The sequence below is a fragment of the Vanessa atalanta genome, chromosome 25 (genome assembly GCF_905147765.1).
Source record: "Vanessa atalanta chromosome 25, ilVanAtal1.2, whole genome shotgun sequence".
NCBI classification, from domain to species: Eukaryota; Metazoa; Arthropoda; class Insecta; order Lepidoptera; family Nymphalidae; genus Vanessa; species Vanessa atalanta.
This window is the reverse complement of record NC_061895.1, coordinates 7,951,021-7,974,275: the sequence shown is the minus strand read 5'-3', so window position 1 is coordinate 7,974,275 and position 23,255 is coordinate 7,951,021. Positions and strand designations below refer to the sequence as shown.

Genomic DNA, 23,255 nt, shown 5'->3' with positions numbered 1-23,255 from the left:
CATAAAGTGCAAAGTGCTTGTATGAATAAAAAAATATATAAACTACAAATACATTATATAAAAAAAAATCAAACTTAAAAATCATTGACGCATTTACAAGCACTGGTTTTTTTATTGTAATAATGCGAAGGTAACGTCAAGCTGAGCCTAATATTTTCTATCTTTCGGATCAATGTTTTTATCTTATATTTATATTAGCAACGAATTGCGGTCGTAATTTGTCAAAGGGGCGTCTTCAAGGTACTATTGATGGTGTCTGTATGATAACAATATAAATATTAGTAGCGTCTTGTAAAGCGTTATTATTGCTGGTAGGGCTTTGTGCAAGCCTTTGAGTAGTTATTATCCACTCTTTCCTTCAGAACAAGTGTCTTCGAACGTCGTACCGTAACGAGTGGTTATCTATTATTATATATAATAAAATGGGGGTGTCTGTTTGTTATATTCAAATAAAACGCTTTTTACTAAATGCATATGTATACACAGTACATACACAAAAATATAATTTTTTTATAATTTTTATCCGTCTGTCTGTTTGTTCCGGCTAATGTTCAAAAACATTAATGGAACGGGTGGACCGATTTTGACGGGACTTTCACTAACTTACTTTTTTGCTTGCCTGGGCTAAAACTCGTAATCTTCGGTTAAAGTTCACGTGCTTTGACCTCTAGATCATCTCGACTATGTTTTTTTTGCTTATTTGCTTTTATTGATGATTAAAATTTTCTGTATGTCATGTTCAGTTTAGTCTAAATTAATTAACACGGACGCCAAGATATGAGAATCAATCAAATTCCCTTTTTTTACTTGATATACCACTAGATATAGATATTCTGCGGGGAGGCGAGACCATTCTTCGCCCTCCTGAGTCGTGCTCCGCCAGCCACGAGCGGAGCAACGCAAGGAAGGGGCAGCGGACGTGCTGCGAAAGCGATCCCGCAGCCTCTCCGTTTCCATGCTGATGGCGGCCATCGCAAGGGTTTTTAGTGGGTACAATCTCATATAACCCGACATCCCCCCCAGGAGTCGGATATCTATAAAGATTGACCCTGCGTCAACAAAAAAAAAAAAAAGATATAGATATTCTACCACCAAACAGCAGTACTGTTGTGTTTCGGTTTGAAGGATGAGTGGGCCAACTACAGGCACTTGGGATACAACATCTTAGTTCCCAAATGTGCTGGCGCACCCGCAATGTAAGGAATATCTATAAACCGTGGTGATCATCATGGTGGTGATTACTATCAGGTGGCCCAACGTCCGCCGAAATATACAAAAAAAAAAATTTATAGAAGATTGAATCGGAATAATAATTTAAGAAAATAATGATACGTAGTAATACCAATGATACACCCAATTAAATGCTGATGAAATCACACGCAAATATTGAATAATTTAATAGATTGCGTGTTCAGCCTTGACCTATTTCCAGACCTTCATGAAAAGAGATCAAATGTTAGAGAATTTTAGGGTTCCTTGAGAACAGATTCTTGGTGATCCTTCCATATTATATATATATTTTTATCGAAATAGCCAGGCAAACCAAAAAATTGACTACGTCATGGTGAGCATTTACCAAAGCATATAGCCGTACACATAATAATAATAACTTAGTGACATCACTAATGTGCCTCCAATTTTGGAAACTCAGAGTTTTTTGTGCAAGTTATTACACTGGCTAACTATTCAAACCTAAACAAGACAATACTAAGTATTGCTCTTTGATAGAATATGCGATGAGAGGGTGGTACCTGTTGGGGTCAACAGGCTTGCACAGAGCCCAACCACAAAGTGATATTATATGTTGTAAATTAATTCAAATATAAAGTCAAAAACAGAATTGCTTTGGGTAACACCAAGAATTATGAAATCTAAAAACATATACCACAATCCAAGTGGATTATAGAAGAAGAAGTATATATATATAACAAATTCATCTAAATTCGTTTAATTTTGTCACATTTATTTATATTTTATCGATAAAAAGTACATACGTCTAAATGGACCTGGTGGTAAGTTGTAGCCATCGTCCACCGTACTTAGCCAATGCACCACTCACCTTGGGAGGTAAGATTTTAGGTGCCTTCTTGTAGTAATACTGCCACGTTCACCCATCAAACTAGAACACAACAATACTGAGCATTGCTGCTTGGCGGTAGAGTATGACGAGTGTCTGGGCTCGCGCAAAGCCCTAACCTAACCTAACCTAACACCAAGTAAGCCATGTCTCTATCCTATCTAATTTGATGAACATTTACTCTTTCTTAAATAAGGTTCGATGATCTTTTTTTGTCACGGTCGCTAATCTTAATGCCTAATAAATCGGCGGAAGAAACTCAGAGGAATAACCCTTTCGATAATATAATTAGTGACTTCATATAGATAATAGCACACCTTGGAAATAAAACGATCACCTCCTGCCTATATCTATATTAAATTTAACATTATACACAGTTATAAAATACGATAAAACCGAGTTTCAGAATTCGCCAGTCATTATCAGCTCTGGATAATTTCCTTTCCGAACCGGTGGTTGATTAATAAGTAATTTTACGTAAGGAATTTAAATTCGAATTTGAAAAATGTTGAGAAAACTATTGTATTACTATTTGCTCTATTTGATGGATGTACTTAAAAAGAATTCCCTTAGGTGGGGAGAGGGGTGATGAGATAGGATTAAACGTATTTTGTAAAAAATATCTTCGTGGCATAATAATTCGTTCGTGTACCTTAGAATTGTTTCAAATAAAACCTTTTTATATAATTACATGTTCAACTAATAATAGTCGCAAGCATTAGGTGCTGGCGTGGCCATTATCTTCAAACAATAAACAAAATTAACCTTTAACTTTGAAAAAAACCACATTACTTTTTTGCCAAATCGTAGATGTCTTTAACCATTTATGAATTAATGTGGATATTAATTATCACAAGCTATTTTTTATTGAAGTACTTAATAACAATACTAGCTCCTCGGCCTTTTCCGTATAGATTTAAATTTTAATTCGGAATTCTTGTTTTATATAACATACAACACAAATAATCTTTATCATAAATCGATGAAACTAAAAACACAGAATATCAACGAGGAACGTACAAGTCACGGCCTTATCGCTATGGCAGCGATGTCTTAGGCAACTTTAAGAAAAATAAAACTGTTAAGGTGGGATAATTTCCTCAAATGTGTGCACACATATTATAAGAACATCTCTATAGTAATCTTCCAATGAGACAACAATCTGACAAGAAAATGGCTTTACGTTTTCTGAGGCAGCAATCAAAGTGCAAGATCGAAGTACAAGATGCTGTTAAGAATTTCTGTCAGGAAAATTTACGGACCCTTGGAAGAAAGGCTGTCTCCTCCAGCAATACTGAATACCGCTGGAAATTATGCCCACATAACTTTCTGGTTAGGCCGCAAACTTATAAACTAATGTCCCTGCGATGCCAATTTTCTGCATGGATTGGATCTACGGGTTCGTTTTGACAGAACGCATATTACGCTCAATATCCAAGACTTTTTCTGCCTCGCACAACCACTCTGTGGAACCAGCTTTCGCCGGCGGTTTTTCCGAACCGATACGATTTGGGAACCTTCAAAAAAAGAGCGTACTTATTCCTAAAAGGCAAAGGCAACGCACTTGCAACCTCCCTGGTGTTGCAGATGTCCATGGGCGGTGGTAATCACTTTCCATCAGGTGAGCCTCGTGCTCGTTTGCCCCCAATAACATAAAAAAAAAGTAATTTTATGATCACCTATTTCAACAGTTTGTACCAAAAAATGCGTACATATTAATATATATATTTAAGAAATACTGTCGCAAAATATACCGACGAGGATGGGATTCGAACCCACGCGTGCAGAGCACATTGGATTAGCAGTCCAACGCCTTAACCACTCGGCCACCTCGTCTTGTTATGACTTCACCAATAAAAGGTCTTTGTTAACTATCAATTGCCATGAATAATCTAAGCTTTTATTTTATTAACTTTAAAATTATTGATTACCTATTGACTTTATAGATAAACTATTTCTCCCATTACTAACAAATGCATAGGCACTCGGACAATCCTAAGGATGGTCATTATTACTGAAACATTTGGCACATTACATCCAAATCTCGGGGCTCGGTAGTACCACCAGCAAGAAGAGCCAAGCGAACAGGGGCCTACTTTTTCTCAAAGAGTTTCGTCATCTTTTTAAACCCATATAACTTGGGTTTAAATTGAATACCAGATAAACAAAATTCTCGAGACATGTTGACAATAACAAAATTAATAAACCTATACCGTTTTAATTCCATAGTTCTTGTACTTTCGATTTTATTATATCTAAAAATAACCCTGATTTCGTCACTGCCTCGCTGACGATCATCAAAACTCCTAGGTTATTTTCTAATGTCCTAGAATACTGAAATTTGGTATGTTAGCTAGTACTAGTTTGCACCTGCACGCCCCTCGGTGTTGCAGATGTCTGTGGTCATCATCATCATCAGCAGCAGCCCATACTCGTCCACTGCTGGACATGGCTTCTCCCATTGCACGCCAATGTGATCTTTCTTCGCTATGGTCGCTGGTAGCCATATTCCATCAGGTGAGCCTCCTGCTCGTTTGCCAACTATAATATAAAAAAAAATATTATTATAAAGCGTGAAACTTTTATCCCTCAATCCCTTAAACTAGGGGCTGAAAGTTAGTATGAGACTTCCGCAATTTCTCTATCTGATCTGATCTTTAGTCTCTACTAAAGATCAGACTCCGCAAAAAAGTTAAGTTTAATAGGAATCGAAAAAACGTAGTTTAGTAGAACTATTCTGAACATTACATGGAACTCTAACTGTCTTAATATATCAAAGAATGTGTTTTATTTTTTTCTTAAACATATTTTATTTGTAAAGCTAACTCACAGTCCACATATTCACAGGTAGGACTTTGTTCTAGCCCGTCTGAGTAGGTACCACCCACTCATCAGATATTCTACCGCCAAACAGCAGTCCTCAGTACTGTTGTTCCGATTTGAAGGCTGAGTGATCCAGTGTATATGTACATAACATCTTAGTTCTCGAGGTTGGTGGCGTATAGGCGATGTAAGGAATGGTTAATATTTCTTACAGCGCCAATGGCTGTTTGGCGATGGTGACCACTTACCATCAGGTGACCCATTTGCTCGTCCACCAACCGATATCATAAAAAAATATTAATAATATATAATGCGTCTATTTAAGCCTCAAAATATAAAAATCTATTTTTAATATTTGAATTAATTAATTCAAGTATAACATATACTTAATATAAACATATATATGATGACAGTCGTAAATCAAGATATTAATCAATTATTATATTAAAAATAAACATTTGTTTGGTTTTCCTACGTTCGACATTATTCATTTTTTCACCTTCCTTCGTCGAGTACGACGAACTCTCATCTAGCTGATTGCGTTTCGTTACTATTTCAATAATAACTAATTAAAAACATTATAAATAATTCAGTCAATAAATAATAAAATAAAGTTTAATAATTGATTTATTACAGTTCGTTTAAAATTGTAATTAAAATAGCGCTAACTGATTGTATCGACGGAAGCAAATATTTTCAAAGTTGGTTCCATATTTATATTTCCACTAATTTTCGGCCGCGGCTTAGCTCTCACGTGAGGAGCCAGATGCTAAGACATATTATGCATATACATATAACTAGGCGTATACAAAAAATCATAATGATCGGTTAAAAAATAGGTCTTTTATTATTTAAAGAATCATAATTCGCGTTCCCCGTTCCATTTTGTTAGATGTCAGTGCGTTTACGAGGCGCGATTTAAAAGCGTCCCAATAAATAAACATAAAAAGTAAAAAATATCGATTGGAATAGTTATTTTATACATAATATTTAAATTTAGAGATAATAAAAAAATTGTGGTTATCCACATGAACGGATCAAACATGGCAGAGAGACGCTTTCCCTGCGAATACGCTGCGCGCAGGAGCGCACAGTCCCGGTCTTCTTCAGCGGATCGGGTCTGCAGCAGCGTTCACCAACCGCTGCCGATCCGCAGCCTCCTTCTGCGACATAGAATACGCTGCGCCCCACCATCACTTTAAATATTAATTAAAACCACTATACGAAAATGCCTAATGGAATAAAGTGTTATATTTCGATTATAAATTCCATACTAATAATAATAAGTTTAATTTCTTTGTTACATTCTGGTGTATTGTATATTGGATCGACCGTGTCTTTGGTCTTGTGATGAAATCGCAGAGTACACAGCCGTAACGTATTAAGAGACACATCCTACATACATTAGAAATAACTATACTTTTGCATCATTAGAAATAACTATACTTTTGTCTAATTTCGCATCAGAATCATTGCCAACCGCAGAAAGCTATAAGTTCGATCAACATGACAATTAAAATTGTACCTTAATGTAGTGATGCATATTGATAGTCCACTATCGATAGTTAAGGTGTAAGCAATACTATCGATAGCCTATCGATAGTATTGTCACGTGTCAATACTATCGATAGTATCGATACTATCGATAGCTGCACATAAGAAATACTATTGATACTATCGATAGTTTCGATAGTTTTGTGCTATCGATAGCCAGTCATTTCCGATAGTATTACTTTCTCAAAATAAGTAATTTAGTAGGACAACTATAGTGTAATGTTGTCTTAGATTTTCGCGATTATTACACATTGAAATAAAACTAGTTTTTAACGGATTTTTAAATAAAATAATTAATATACGCGATTAAATCCGTTAAAAACTATAGTGTGTATTTAAATAATCGAAATTAAGTATACCACAATATTTGTTTTTAGAATTAAGACATTTTGTGCGGAATAAGGAATAATGAACAATTTAAATATGAAAAATGTTGTCAATTTGTGATTTATGAATAAACATTATAAATACTCATAACATTAAAAAACCTTTTAGGAGGACGGTGGCATTACAGAGAGCTAGCGATACTATCGATAGTATCGATAGTATTGATCAATACGATACTATCGATACTACTATCGATATCTTGAATAGTTTTCGAGGTCAACTATCGATAGTCAAACTATCGATAGTTCTGCAATGCTGCCTAAATGTACTATCGGTACCGAGTCGATATTCCCACAGATTCGATATTTGTTTCGTTTTGTCAGATGATAAAAAAAGTTTCGCGCAGCACGTCTTCTTCTTCCATACTTCTCTGTCTGACGTCTTCTCACAAGTAGCATTATTTTCAGCCATATCGTCTTTCACATAATCCATCCACGTCCATGTTCAAGACCCTCCTCACAACATGGTCCTCATTCCTCCGCATAACATGCCCATAATAATATTAAATGTCTTTAACGTGATATTTAAAAAAAGTGATTGAAAATGAAACACAATAAAAAGTCTTAAACCCATCAATTGTTTTTACTAAATATGTACTGCAAAGTATTCTATAAGAAGAAACTTGAAACTCACCTCAGAACACGAGCGTGAGTGTCAATATGTGATATGTGACATTGACTAATATCGTTATAAAATTTAAAGGATTCCAGCATGAAGCTGGTGTATGTGCACTGTAAATCGATTTTCTACATTTCACGAGTGAGATACGAAGTGTATTTGGATAAGACAGATACATAATAGCATAAACTGTATATCAAAATCACCTGCAGTTTTCTATCCTTATATCTTCCATCTCTTATTTATATATCTCTTTCTCATTCGTTTATTTTTGCGCACTTCGTACACGCCCGTCTGGGTAGTTGCCACTCAGCATATATTTTATCGCTAAGCAGCAATACCTGTTGGGTCCCGGTCTTAAGGGTGAGTGCACCAGTGTGGCTACAGGTGAGAAGATATCTTAGTTTCCAAGGTTGGGGTAACATTGGCTATGTAGGTTTATATCATGTAGGTCTTCCTTTTATTTGATGTGTCGTTTCGCAATTATATTCAATATAAAATATTTATAAAATCGAAACATTTTCAGAAAAATAGCCCTAATAATATTCTTCCTCAATTTCATTATTTTGAAATATTTTGTATATTTTAGGGAATAAGTAAATGTGTAGTTTCTCCTACAGACAAAACGCAGAATATTATTCATAGACAACATTTATTGTGATTAGTTCCGAGCAGATACAGACACATATTAAAACATAGATTTTACAATAAGATAACTCAATAACGCTGACTCTATCGTGCAAGTTGTCTAATCTATAGACATACTCACGTGTGGCCTTAGTATGCACCACTAATAATATGACGTTTATTGGCACTCTCATCACTCATATAATATATTTCTCTATGAACATACACAGAGAAGTATATAGTATAGATGTTTTAAGGAGATTTGTTTATCTTCGACAGCAAAAATCAATCAATAAAAGTTTCAACAAAATATCGAACCAATCCCACTCAACGGACCGAGCTGTCATTTAGAGCATATTTTGGTGTCGGTGACATTATAATATAACATACTCATATTATTTTAAATTTAATACACGAAAGCTTGGGTTAGAAACATTTTTCTTTTTCAAGGAAACCCCTTCCAGTTTGTTTTTATTATCTCTCTCAAACAAAGATGACACATTTCCATCACAAATGTAAAAAAGATCGACCGCCGCGATAGAACGATTTGATCAAAACCGAAGTTTCGAAATTCTGGCAAGCATTGCTAGTTTTTAACTCGATAACTTATAAAAACCTTTCTACTTCAAGAAAACCTCGTCCAATTTTCTTTAAATTCCGTAACTTTGATCACGTCTGTAAAAAAGTTTGGCAGCCGCGATGGCCCAGAAGATCTGTCAATCCTTTTTCTATTCGCGTTGAGGTAAAACCATAATGTGGACACACGGATGTTTCCCATGAAATTCGATAACAATTATAAAGATAAACGTGGTGGAATAAACGCAGCATTTTCTCCTAAGCCGTTGTTTGCCCAGCTGTGGAAGATGGGATTTCGAGCTGTTACTGTCTGTCGTCTGATTTAATAAAAAGTATTTCGACACGTATCAGTTCAAAATATTCGTTCTTTGATCTTAATCCTCTAATATTTTGGCACTAACATAAGAATAGTTTGTACACAATATCAAACATACAATGATTAAACAATTCGTAAATAAATACAAGTGTAAAAAATAGATTAACATAACTTATGTAAACTGTTAAGAGTTCTAGAAATTTGTGTTCGGATGTTTCGTTTTTGCGCAGACAGATGTGTCCTCGTGTGTGTAGAGCTTAATTCCGTCGCCATTAGTCCACTCCAGCTTGCAAAAGCCAAAAGTGTTTGTGAACTATTAATCTGTTTAGACGTGTTCTAAACAATATTCAAAATGATAAATTAATAATAGTTGTCTCATTTAGTCGAGAGTCTCTTCAATGACAAAGTCCCAATTAAAGCGGAAACCATCGAAAAATCTAACAAAGGAAATCTCAGTCGTAAAGGTTACATAATCCCAGTGAGTGAGGTGTTTCAATTCAAAAGTGTTGTGTCTTTACAGGTAACAGAAATAGAGACTTATCCTACATCCAGGGTCCTCTTAACGAGTTACATGGAATTTGGTTTAGCTTTAAATCCGTGAAAAATTTTTTGTACAGATAGAATTTTTATAATTTTCTTCGTTTGACCGATCGTCATCACCAGCTCCTTCGGTTCCTTTTTCGAATGTTCGTTCACGTGTATAGTATACTTCATCACGCCGGACGCTGGTGCCACTCCTTTTTGGTTAACACCGACCGCCATTGCGCAAGCGTACTTTATATTAATTTAATTTAATATAATATTTTCTGATTTTTACTCGGTTTAATCGCCTTGCTCACTTCGTAAGTCGGCGTTTCGTGAATTCTTCGTCTGTGGACCAAGGGATATTTGTCATTTTATTCCCAAAAAAATAAGATTTTAAGCTATTTCGTTTTGAATATTTATAAAAGAGTATTTAAAACTCGATATATTTTACATAATGATAGTTTACCATAAATTTTGAAATAACACTTACCAAGCTTCAAAAGCACTCTTTTTCACGAAAACTAAGCAATTGAAACAATTTCCAGTGAATTTATTAATTTAAATCACGTTTCAAAATGTCGACAATGTGTCACACCCCAAACTCGTCGTTAACAGTGACATTTGCTTTTGCGTATTGATCGTTAAAATTTCGCAACGGTTCGGAAAATTGCACTCAACCTTGAGAAGGATATTCTGAATTAACTAAAACATGAGATAAAATAAACAAATCGCTTAAAAGGAAATGATTAGTTTTTATCGAATAATAATAAAAGAAATGACTTCTATTTTTCTATACCATAAAGGACTTATGAAGAAATGAGACGAGCAGCATCCCCGCATCACTTCGAGTTCCATTAAATCGACTCAAAACTTATAAACCACTAAAGAAACAGGTTACGTGTATGATAAATAAAATAAGAGCTTGGCTCTTAGTGTTGCACCGTCGCTAGTTCAGTGTCGGCTGCGTCGATCGTACCACGTGTAAGGTTTAATGTAGGAAAATTATTTATTGCTACGGCGTGCTATAGTTTGGAATAGTTATGTAATTACAATACAATAATAATGTTTGTCGCATGTTTTTAAGCCAATCTTTAGTTATTAGTTAATATAAAATAATTACATCTAAAAACAAAATGTAGGTACCTCCACCGTCATATTACTTTTAAATACATGATGATAAAGGAAAAGATGATAAAATCAAGGCTACCTGGAATGTACAGTGTTTACTGCGAACCTATAGAGAATAATTTGTCTATGGAATTAACTTTTGGAAGTAGACAATATGTACATTTAGATTTGGAAGTGTCAAATACTTTAGAATTTTTTTCCGATAAAATACTCACCGAAATAACCTCCTATGGGGCATGTACATGCACCTGATCCATAATATTATTTATGACGACGCCCGATATATAGCAGGGATGTTATGGAACTCCGTAACCGTAATCGAAACTATCGAATATCCGAAATAAACATACATATTTGTTTTATGGTATCGCGCAAATGGGCCACCTGATGGTTAGTGGTCACCATCGCCCATAAACAATGGTGCTGCAAGAAACATTAACCATTTCTTACATTGCGGATGCGCCACCAACCTCGGGAACTAAGATGTTATGTCCCTTGTGCCTGTAGTTACACTGGCTTACTCATCCTTCAATACTGCGTACTGCTGTTTGGTGGTAGAATATCTATATCGTGTGGAAGGCCACTAAATAAAAAAGGGTTGATTGATTCTCATATCTTAGATCATTCTTAGCTTACTTTCTTTAAGTGTACATTATGCGAAAATACCATCAGGTGGCCCATTTGCTGGTCCGCCTAACCATATACTAATAAAAAATTTATAGAAGATTGAATCGGAATAACAATTTAAGAAAATAATGATACGTAGTAATGCCAATGATACACCCAATTAAATGCTGATGAAATCACACGCAAATATTGAATAATTTAATAGACTTCGTGTTCAGCCTTGACCTATTTCCAGACCTTCATGAGAAGAGATCAAATGATAGAGAATTTTAGGGTTCCTTGAGAACAGATTCTTGGTGATCCTTCCAAATTCTATATATTTTTTATTGAAATAGGCAGGCAAACTAGAAAATTGGCTACGTGATGGTAGGTGGTTACCACCACACATAGCCACATACCTGACACCTATATTATAAAAAACCTGGGTACATCATAAAACAACCTAGGTACATAATAATAACTTAGTGACATCACTAATGTGCCTTCAATTTTGGAAACTCAGAGTTTTTTGTGCAAGTTATTACACTGGCTAACTATTCAAACCTAAACAAGACAATACTAAGTATTGCTCTTTGGCGGTAGAATATGCGATGAGAGGGTGGTACCGTCCCCAACAGGCTTGCACAGAGCCCAACCACCAAGTGATATTATATGTTGTAAATTAGTTTAAAAAGTCGAAAGCCAGAAATGCTTTGGGTAACACCAAGAATTATGAAATCTAATAAACGCAACGCATATTACGCTCAAAATCCAAGTAATTTTATGATCACCTAGTACAACAGTTTGCCCCAAAAAATGCGTACATATTAATATATATTTAAAAAATACTGTCGCAAAATATACCGACGACTGTTCATTACTAACAAATGTATAGGCACTCAATCAAATTGTACACAAACGATCCTAAGGATGGTCTCTATTTCTGATACAATTGACACATTACCTCTAACCTCGGATCTCGGTAGTACCGCCAGCAAGAAGAGCCAAGCGAACAGGGTCTACCGTTTCTCGAAGAGTTTCGTAATTTTTTTGAACCCATATAACTTGGGTTTGAATTATACCAGATAAACAAAATTCTCGGGACATGATGACAATAACAAAATTATTAATTAATTAATAAGTAAATGTGTAGTTTCTCCTACAGACAAAATGCAGAATATTATTCATAGACAACATTTATTGTGATTAGTTCCGAGCAGATACAGACACATATTAAAACATACATTTTACAATAAGATAACTCAATAACACTGACTCTATCGTGCAAGTTGTCTAATGTATAGACATACCCACGTGTGGACTTAGTATGCACCACTAATAATATGACGTTTATTGGCACTCATTATAATATAATTCTCTATGAACATACACAGAGAAGTATATAGTACAGATGTTTTAAGAAGCTTTTATTTATCTTCGACAACAAAAATCAATCAATCAAAGTTTCAACTAAATATCGAATCAATCGCACTCAACGGACAGAGCTGTCATTTAGAGCATATTTTGGTGTCGGTGACATTATAACATAACATACTCATATTTTTTTAATTTAATACACGAAAGCTTGGTTTTGAAACATTTTTCTTTTTCAAGGAAACCCCCTCCAGTTTGTTTTTATTATCTCCCTCAAACAAAGATGACACATGTCCATCACGAATGTAAAAAAGATCGACCGCCGCGATAGAACGATTTGATCAAAACCGAAGTTTCGAAATTCTGACAAGCATTGCTAGTTTTTTATTAAAAAATAATTCCGTAACTTTGATCACGTCTGTAAAAAGTTTGGAAGCCGCGATGGCCCAGAAGATCTGTCAATCCTTTTTCTATTCGCTGAAGGAAAACCATAATGTAAAAGGACACACGCATGTTTCCGATGAAATATGACGACAATTATTAAGATAAGCGTGGTGGTATAAACGCAGCATTTTCTCCTAAGCCGTTGTTTGCCCAGCAGTGGGAGATGAGATTCCGAGCTGTTACTGTCCGTCGTCTGATTTAATAAAAAGTATTTAGACACGTATCAGTTCAAAATATTCGTTCTTTGATCTTAATCCTCTAATATTTTGTCACTAACATAAGAATAGTTTGTACACAATATCAAACAAACAATGATTAAACAATTCGTAAATAAATACAAGTGTACAAGATAGTTTAGCATAACTTATATAAACTGTTAAGATTTCTAGAAATTTGTGTTCAGATGTTTCGTTTTTGCGCAGACAGACGTGTACTCGTGTGTGTAGAGCTTAATTCCATCGCCATTAGTCCACTCCAGCTTGCAAAAGCCGAGTGTTTGTGAACAATTAATGTGTTTAGACGTGTTCTGAACAATATTCAAAATGATAAATTAATAAAATTTGTCTCATTTAGTAGAGAGTCTATTCAATGACAAAGTCCCAATTTAAGCGGAAACCATCGAAAAATCTAACAAAGGAAATCTCAGTGGTAAAGGTTACATAATCCCAATGACTGAGGTGTTTCAATTCAAAAGTGTTGTGACTTTACAGTTAACAGAAATAGAGACTTATCCTACATCCAGGGTCCTCTTAACGAGTTACATGGAATTTGGTTTAGCTTTAAATCCGTGAAAAATTTTTTGTACAGATAGAATTTTTATAATTTTCTTCGTTTGACCGATCGTCATCACCAGCTCCTTCGGTTCCTTTTTCGAATGTTCGTTCACGTGTATAGTATACTTCATCACGCCGGACGCTGGTGCCACTCCTTTTTGGTTAACACCGACCGCCATTGCGCAAGCGTACTTTATATTAATTTATTTTAATATAATATTTTCTGATTTTTACTCGGTTTAATCGCCTTGCTCACTTCGTAAGTCGGCGTTTCGTGAATTCTTCGTCTGTGGACCAAGGGATATTTGTTATTTTATTCCCAAAAAAATAAGATTTTAAGCTTTTTCATTTTGAATATTTATAAAAGAGTATTTAAAACTCGATATATTTTATATAATGATAGTTTACCATAAATTTTGAAATAACACTTACCAAGCTTCAAAAACACTCTTCTTCACGAAATACTAAGCAATTGAAACAATTTCTAGTGAATTTATTAATTTAAATCACGTTTCAAAATGTCGACAATGTGTCACACCCCAAACTCGTCGTTAGTAGTGACATTTGCTTTTACGTATTGATCGTTAAAATTTCGCAACGGTTCGGAAAATTGCACTCAACCTTGAGAAGGATATTCTGAATTAACTAAAACATGAGATAAAATAAACGTATCGCTTAAAAGGAAATGATTAGTTTTTATCGAATCATAATAAAAGAAATGACTTCTATTTTTCTATACCATAAAGGACTTATGAAGAAATGAGACGAGCAGCATCCCCGCATCACTTCGAGTTCCATTAAATCGACTCAAAACTTATAAACCACTAAAGAAACAGGTTACGTGTATGATAAATAAAATAAGAGCTTGGCTCTAAGTGTTATGCCGTTGCTATTTCAGTGTTAAAGTTTCACAAAAACGCTGAATCGGCGCCTCGAGAGTCCATTATCTGCTGCGTCAATCGTACCACGTGTAAGATTAATTGTAGGAAAATGTATGTATTGCTACGGGCGTGCTATAGTTTGGAATAGTTATGTAATTACAATACAATAATAAGATTCTAGTGACTGGCGCATGTGTTTTTAAGCGAATCTTCAGTTTTCTGTTTATATAAAACTATTACATCTAAAAACAAAATGTAGGTACTTCCACCGTCATATTACTTTTAAATACATAATAAAAGAAAGGATGATAAAATCAAGGCTACTTGGGATGTACAGTGTTTACTGTGAACCTATAGAGAATAATTTGTCTATGGAATTAACGTTTGGAAATAGACAATATGTCTATTTAGATTTGGAAGTGTCAAATACTTTAGAATTTTTTTTCGATAAAATACTCACCGAAATAACTTCCTATGGGGCATGTACATGCACCTGATCCATAATATTATTTATGACGACGCCCGATATATAGCAGGGATGTTATGGAACTCCGTAACCGTAATCGAAACTATCGAATATCCGAAATAAACATACATATTTGTTTTATGGTATCGTGCAAATGGGCCACCTGATGGTTAGTGGTCACCATCGCCCATAAACAATGGTGCTGCAAGAAATATTAACCATTTCTTACATTGCGGATGCGCCACCAACCTCGGGAACTAAGATGTTATGTCCCTTGTGCCTGTAGTTACACTGGCTTACTCATCCTTCAATACTGCGTACTGCTGTTTGGTGGTAGAATATCTATATCGTGTGGAAGGCCACTAAATAAAAAAAGGGTTGATTGATTCTCATATCTTAGATCATTCTTAGCTTACTTTCTTTAAGTGTACACTATGCGAAAATACCATCAGGTGGCCCATTTGCTGGTCCGCCTAACCATATACTAATAAAAAATCTATAGAAGATTGAATCGGAATAATAATTTAAGAAAATAATGATAGGTAGTAATGCCAATGATACACCCAATTAAATGCTGATGAAATCACACGCAAATATTGAATAATTTAATAGATTGCGTGTTCAGCCTTGACCTATTTCCAGACCTTCATGAGAAGAGATCAAATGATAGAGAATTTTAGGGTTCCTTGAGAACAGATTCTTGGTGATCCTTCCAAATTCTATATATTTTTTATTGAAATAGGCAGGCAAACTAGAAAATTGGCTACGTGATGGTAGGTGGTTACCACCACACATAGCCACATACCTGACACCTATATTATAAAAAACCTGGGTACATCATAAAACAACCTAGGTACATAATAATAACTTAGTGACATCACTAATGTGCCTTCAATTTTGGAAACTCAGAGTTTTTGTGCCAGTTACACTGGCTCACTATTCAATATAATATGCGATGAGAGGGTGGTACCTCCCCAATAGTCTTGCACAGAGCCCAAACACCAAGCGATATTATATGTTGTAAATTAGTTTTAAAAAAAGTCGAAAGCCAGAAATGCTTTGGGTAACACCAAGAATTATGAAATCTAAAAACGCAACGCATATTACGCTCAAAATCCAAGTAATTTTATGATCACCTACTTCAACAGTTTGCCCCAAAAAATGCGTACATATTAATACATATTTAAGAAATACTGTCGCAAAATACACCGACGAGGATGGGATTCGAACCCACGCGTGCAGAGCACATTGGATTAGCAGTCCAACGCCTTAACCACTCGGCCACCTCGTCTTGTTATGACTTCACCAATAAAAAAGATCTTTGTTAACTATCAACTGCCATAATTAATTTAAACTTTTATTTTATTAACATTAAAATTAATTAATAATATACTTTATAGATAAACTGTTTCTGTTCTGTTCATTAATAACAAATGTATTATTATTGTAGACACTTAGTCAAATTGTACACAGACGATCCTAAGGATGGACTCTATTTCTGATACCATTGACACATTACCTCTAACCTCGGATCTCGGTAGTACCGCCAGCAAGAAGAGCCAAGCGAACAGGGTCTACCGTTTCTCGAAGAGTTTCGTAATTTTTTTTAACAAAATTCTCGGGACATGATGACAATAACAAAATTATTAATTAATTAATAAGTAAATGTGTTATTTCTCCTACAGACAAAATGCAGAATATTATTCATAGACAACATTTATTGTGATTAGTTCCGAGCAGATACAGACACATATTAAAACATACATTTTACAATAAGATAACTCAATAACACTGACTCTATCGTGCAAGTTGTCTAATGTATAGACATACCCACGTGTGGACTTAGTATGCACCACTAATAATATGACGTTTATTGGCACTCATTATAATATAATTCTCTATGAACATACACAGAGAAGTATATAGTACAGATGTTTTAAGAAGCTTTTATTTATCTTCGACAACAAAAATCAATCAATCAAAGTTTCAACTAAATATCGAACCAATCCCACTCAACGGACAGAGCTGTCATTTAGAGCATATTTTGGTGTCGGTGACATTATAATATAACATACTTATAGGTATTTTTTTAATTTAATACACGAAAGCTTGGTTTTGAAACATTTTTCTTTTTCAAGGACACCCCCTCCAGTTTGTTTTTATTATCTATCTCAAACAAAGATGACACATGTCCATCACGAATGTAAAAAAGATCGACCGCCGCGATAGAACGATTTGATCAAAACCGAAGTTTCGAAATTCTGACAAGCATTGCTAGTTTTTTATTAAAAAATAATTCCGTAACTTTGATCACGTCTGTAAAAAGTTTGGAAGCCGCGATGGCCCAGAAGATCTGTCAATCCTTTTTCTATTCGCTGAAGGAAAACCATAATGTAAAAGGACACACGCATGTTTCCGATGAAATATGACGACAATTATTAAGATAAGCGTGGTGGTATAAACGCAGCATTTTCTCCTAAGCCGTTGTTTGCCCAGCAGTGGGAGATGAGATTCCGAGCTGTTACTGTCCGTCGTCTGATTTAATAAAAAGTATTTCGACACGTATCAGTTCAAAATATTCGTTCTTTGATCTTAATCCTCTAATATTTTGTCACTAACATAAGAATAGTTTGTACACAATATCAAACAAACAATGATTAAACAATTCGTAAATAAATACAAGTGTACAAGATAGTTTAGCATAACTTATATAAACTGTTAAGATTTCTAGAAATTTGTGTTCAGATGTTTCGTTTTTGCGCAGACAGACGTGTACTCGTGTGTGTAGAGCTTAATTCCATCGCCATTAGTCCACTCCAGCTTGCAAAAGCCGAGTGTTTGTGAACAATTAATGTGTTTAGACGTGTTCTGAACAATATTCAAAATGATAAATTAATAAAATTTGTCTCAATTAGTCGAGAGTCTATTCAATGACAAAGTCCCAATTAAAGCGGAAACCATCGAAAAATCTAACAAAGGAAATCTCAGTGGTAAAGAAGTTAACATAAAAGTTACATAATCCCAGTGACTGAGGTGTTTCAATTCAAAAGTGTTGTGACTTTACAGTTAACAGAAATAGAGACTTATCCTACATCCAGGGTCCTCTTATCGAGTTACATGGAATTTGGTTTAGCTTTAAATCCGTGAAAAATTTTTTGTACAGATAGAATTTTTATAATTTTCTTCGTTTGACCGATCGTCATCACCAGCTCCTTCGGTTCCTTTTTCGAATGTTCGTTCACGTGTATAGTATACTTCATCACGCCGGACGCTGGTGCCACTCCTTTTTGGTTAACACCGACCGCCATTGCGCAAGCGTACTTTATATTAATTTATTTTAATATAATATTTTCTGATTTTTACTCGTTTTAATAGCGTTCCGTACTTTTGCGAGTTCTTCGGCTGTGGACCAAGTATTATTTGTTAATATCCCGTTGCGTAATATTTGACATATTAAGAAAGATATTGAACAAATAAGCTCAATACAAAAACGAATTATTTTGAGATGGCAAAACATTTTATGCTATTTTATTTTGCACGTTTATAAATGAGTATCAGAATTACAAGATATTTTACAAAACGATACTTCACCACGAATTATCTATTAACACTTACCAAGTAATCTTCAAAAATCCTTTCCTTCGCGATATTCTTCCAAAATAACTATAGTACTGAGTAATTACAACAATTTCCAGTGAATTTATTAATTTAAATCCAGTTTTAAAATGGCGACACGCCTCTTAAACTCTTACACGATTTCAATGACATTTGCTTTTGCGTATCGATCGTTAAAATTTCCCAACGGTTCGGAAAGTCACACTCACCTTAAAAAATATATTATGAATAAACTCAAACGTGACATAAATTAATCATAGTATCACCTAAAATATGGTTTGATTGATTTACACGGTTATACTTACAAAATTCAAAGACACGAATAATGTCATTATAAAAATATTTTATGAAAGTGCTTTGATAAACAATAAAGAAAAATCTTTGAAAGACCTATTATTATGTAATAATAACTAAAAATTTATTAAAACAAAAAATGAAAAATGACTATTTAAAAAAAAAAAATCTTTCAAAGTCACATATCTGATAATATATCCTCATCATATATTTTACCGCCAATAACAATACTTACCATTATTGTGTTCCGGTTTGAAAGGTGAGCCAGTGTAACTACAGGCACAAGGGTCATAACATCTTATCTCCCAAGGTTAGTGTCGCATGTGCGCTGTGAGGACCATTCCTTAATAATATTTCTTGTAGCATAATATATTTATTGCCGGTCCGCTTACCTATATCATCAAAAATAAATATATAATGAGCCGAGAGGGCCCAGTGGTTAGAACGCATGCATCTTAACCGATGATTTCGGGTTCAAACCCAGGCAGGCCCCACTGAAATTTCATGTGCTTAATTTGTGTTTATAATTCATCTCGTGCTCGGCGGTGAAGGAAAACATCGTGAGGAAACCTGCATGTGTCTAATTTCAACGAAATTCAGCCACATGTGTATTCTGCCAACCCGCATTGGAGCAGCGTAGTGGAATATGCTCCAAAACCTTCTCCTCAAAGGGAGAGGAGGCCTTTATCCCAGCAGTGGGACATTTACGGGCTGCTTATGTTATGTTATGTATGTAAATATATAATAACGAAAATCTTATGAAGAAGACAAACAGAATTATATAATTACAGGCGCAACCGAAGTTGGCTGGACTGCAGTTAGTAACACCTGCGCACGCAGAAACTGACTGAACAAAAGTGCATGCTGTACTTAGGGTAGAGTTGCGAAAACGCTCGTAACGTTACTATCGATATATTCGATTATCGATATTATCGATTACGATTTAAGATCTATTTCTATCCTTCATTGCAATATTGGTGTGCAACTGCTGTATATTGTTCAAATAGGTTCATACAGATTGATTTATCATCATATCATATGTAACGAATAACTTTTTATGGGATTGACCTGGGATTTGGCGACCACTTATCACCAGGTGGCCCATTTGCCCGTCTTTAATAATGTAATCGTAAGACCTTTTCTAATATTTCCAATTTAGCTGGGATTCTAAAAAAAAATTGAAAAACACTATTGAAGTTTTTTTTTTATTCATACGTTCGTAACTCGCTACAAAACGTTACAAGGAAAAGTAACGTAAATTTGTAACCTAATCTCTAAGGACTATATTGCTAAAGATAGAAAGAGTAAGGCTGAGAATAGAATGAGATAAATGTAGTTTTTATTATTAATACATAATTACATATACATAAGAAATAGGTCATATTATAAGCAGACTCCGAAGTTATTTGGTTTTTCGTCGACTCAGGAGACGCCCGAAGTTTGTCAGTTGCCATGCGTGGCACCAGTCGAAGATGAAGATAAAATAAATAACACAAAATAATGATTCATACAAACCCCTTTATTTATCATCTAACATCACGGTGTCCTAACACTACAATATTTTACACTTTACAATATTAATATAACTTAAATTACCATAAAATAAATACAAAAAAAATACATTGATATGCATTTCTTAGAAAAATAATAATAAGAAAATATATAAAAGCAAGAAAAATAAATTTAAACAGCCATCTTTGATAATCTCGATCAAGAATACAATTAGAATACACCATACCTCTTTTTTCTTACTTTTAATCACCGATTTATATAACAAAAAAAATTTAAACAAATCTGACAGTTACATAAATAGTTGCCAGTGTAAAAAATAAAGTTGTCATAATTCAAAAACCTTTATTGGTATTCTTATTATGAATTTAAAAAAAAACATTCAAACGGAATTCCACGTTACAATTACGGTATAATTAAAAGAAAAAGTATAAAAAAATATATAATATATCAATTACTGGTATATAGAAATTTTAAAATCTAAAATTATAATTTTCAAAATGGCTTAAATTTTATCAATACTTAAGAATAACATTTGGATCGGATTGTTTAACTTTGAATATATCTCACTTTTTTAATGATTAAATGTAAAGTCCATTGCAATGGCAGGAGTAGCTAAATTAATAAACGACTTTCGTTTTGAATCGACGTGATATAATTGGTCGTGATATATAATTTGTGGTGATCATTATGGAATTATGAATGACTTTTTTGGTTAGTTGAAATTGTAATATAAATAAAGCTATATCAAACAGTGTGTTTCTGGTTCATAATATATTAGAGCAAGTAGCAAATCGTATGGAAAAGTTTAAGATCAAAAAGAGGTTTTTATTATCTAACTCCTTCTGCCATGGGAATATAGAATTTCAGCGGCTCATAAACATTTCAACTAAAATGTAATTAGGTACAAATATTTCTTTAAACTAGGTATTATCATTTAAATATACAATTTTGTTTTTGATACATAATAAAATCCCAGTTATCCGAAGATAAGATCTTATTCTATTTTTATTAAAATTTTATGAAGGGCCAAATCCCGCAGCTAAATTTTAAACCAACACTCAACATATGGAGCTTAAATAATCCACCCTATATCGTAATCTCGGAAAATTGATGATAACTTACGATAATAAAGATTTTTTTATACTATATTTATGCCTTCTGGCAAAACATTGTAATGCAAATACGTGCAGGGTTGACCATTTTCTAGAAATTCGTTTATTAGTTAAACATTCAAATAAAAATATATTTATCTGGTTATTTTAATTGATTATGAACGACATGAGCCACTATATACCACGTTCCTTAACAATTAAAAAAAGTTATTTTTTATTCTAACGGTACATATTGAAGTATGAAATAAAATTTATAGTTAATATATTTAAACTTAATAAATATTTATACGAATCTTTACAATGTAATATCAGTTCTCTTGTAGCATATAAGTATATTATGACCATAGCATTTGAAATTTAAGTTGGTCGTACAGTAATTGAATGTAAAAAAATGATTGAACAAATTAAAAAAAAAAAAAACGATTTCTATATACAAAGAACATGTATTGTTAATGTTTGAGGTAAATTCTCATTCGAATTTTAGTTCAGCGTTTAAAATGAATCATATTTAACGCATCTTACATCTGCTAAACGAAAGAGCATGCTCTTTAAATACATAAACACGTTTCATCTCAATCACGAGGGAACAATAGTTAGTTCAATACAAAGTATCAGACAAATAAATCATTAATACATTCAACATGTTCAAACACTCAGCGTTCAATTTTAAAGACGACATCGTTTACTAGAACTAGCGTCGATGTATTCACAATAGCGCGCATCTCCGCGTACATTAAAATTCTCGTTAGTAACAACGATTCATTAACAACAGTCATTGTTTATCTGTGGCGTCGATAATGTAATATTGGTGACGTCATTTACCGCTCGGGTCGCGTGCCATCGTCACTCGATTGTTTGTTCCTTTTCGTTGTCGGTGGTCGAACTCGTTTCCGTGATTCTCGGCAACGTCGGTGTGATGGCCGACACGTCCTTGTCCAAGGCCCTAAACGACCAGCTCCCCGCTCCGTCGAACTCAAGTACGTGCGTGTGGTATTTCCTGGAAATGTTACGATTTATTTAGAAACTAGTTTAAACAAACGTGTTCGGCAGCGCATTGGCGGTGAGAGGTTGTCATTCTGCTTGCAGTACTGGTATCAATGGGCGATGGTTAACATTTACCTGCTCAGTGGTTAGAACGCGTGCATTTTAACCCATGAATGCGGGTTCAAACCCAGGCAAGCACCACTGAAATTCATGTGCTTAATTTGTGTTTATAATTCATCTCGTGCTCGGCGGTGGAGGAAAACATCGTGAGGAAACCAGCATGTGTCTAATTTCAACGAAATTCTGCCACATGTGTATTCCACCAACCTGCATTGGAGCAGCGTGGTGGAATATGCCCCAAACCTTCTCCTCAAATGGAGAAGAGGCCTTAGCCCAGCAGTGGGATATTTACAGGCTGCTTATGTAACATTTACTGGTCACTTGTTTTTTTTTTAATAAATTGAAAATACTACTATGTATACTACTATACTATTAATTTAGTCATAAATTTCGCAATTTTCTATTTTAGAAGAATAAATTACACATACAAATCTTTAAATGAT

General features: G+C 34.3%; 1 protein-coding gene and 2 non-coding genes across 5 annotated transcripts in view; all 3 read right to left on the bottom strand.

The window, feature by feature from the left end:
- Positions 1-3,831: 3,831 nt before the first annotated feature.
- Trnas-gcu lies at positions 3,832-3,913 on the bottom strand. Its single transcript has one exon. It is a non-coding gene; the product is annotated as a tRNA-Ser (tRNA).
- Positions 3,914-16,384: 12,471 nt separating this feature from the next.
- On the bottom strand, positions 16,385-16,466 carry Trnas-gcu. The gene has a single exon. It is a non-coding gene; the product is annotated as a tRNA-Ser (tRNA).
- Positions 16,467-20,582: 4,116 nt separating this feature from the next.
- The window catches only part of LOC125073802 (ATP-binding cassette sub-family D member), an 87,846-nt gene continuing 85,173 nt past the window's right edge, over positions 20,583-23,255 (bottom strand). For all 3 annotated transcript variants that reach the window (XM_047684855.1, XM_047684857.1, XM_047684856.1), the window contains one exon: positions 20,583-22,705. In XM_047684855.1, the coding sequence (XP_047540811.1) occupies positions 22,552-22,705 (154 nt within the window). In that variant the 3' untranslated portion in view covers positions 20,583-22,551. The remainder of the gene's footprint in view (positions 22,706-23,255) is intronic.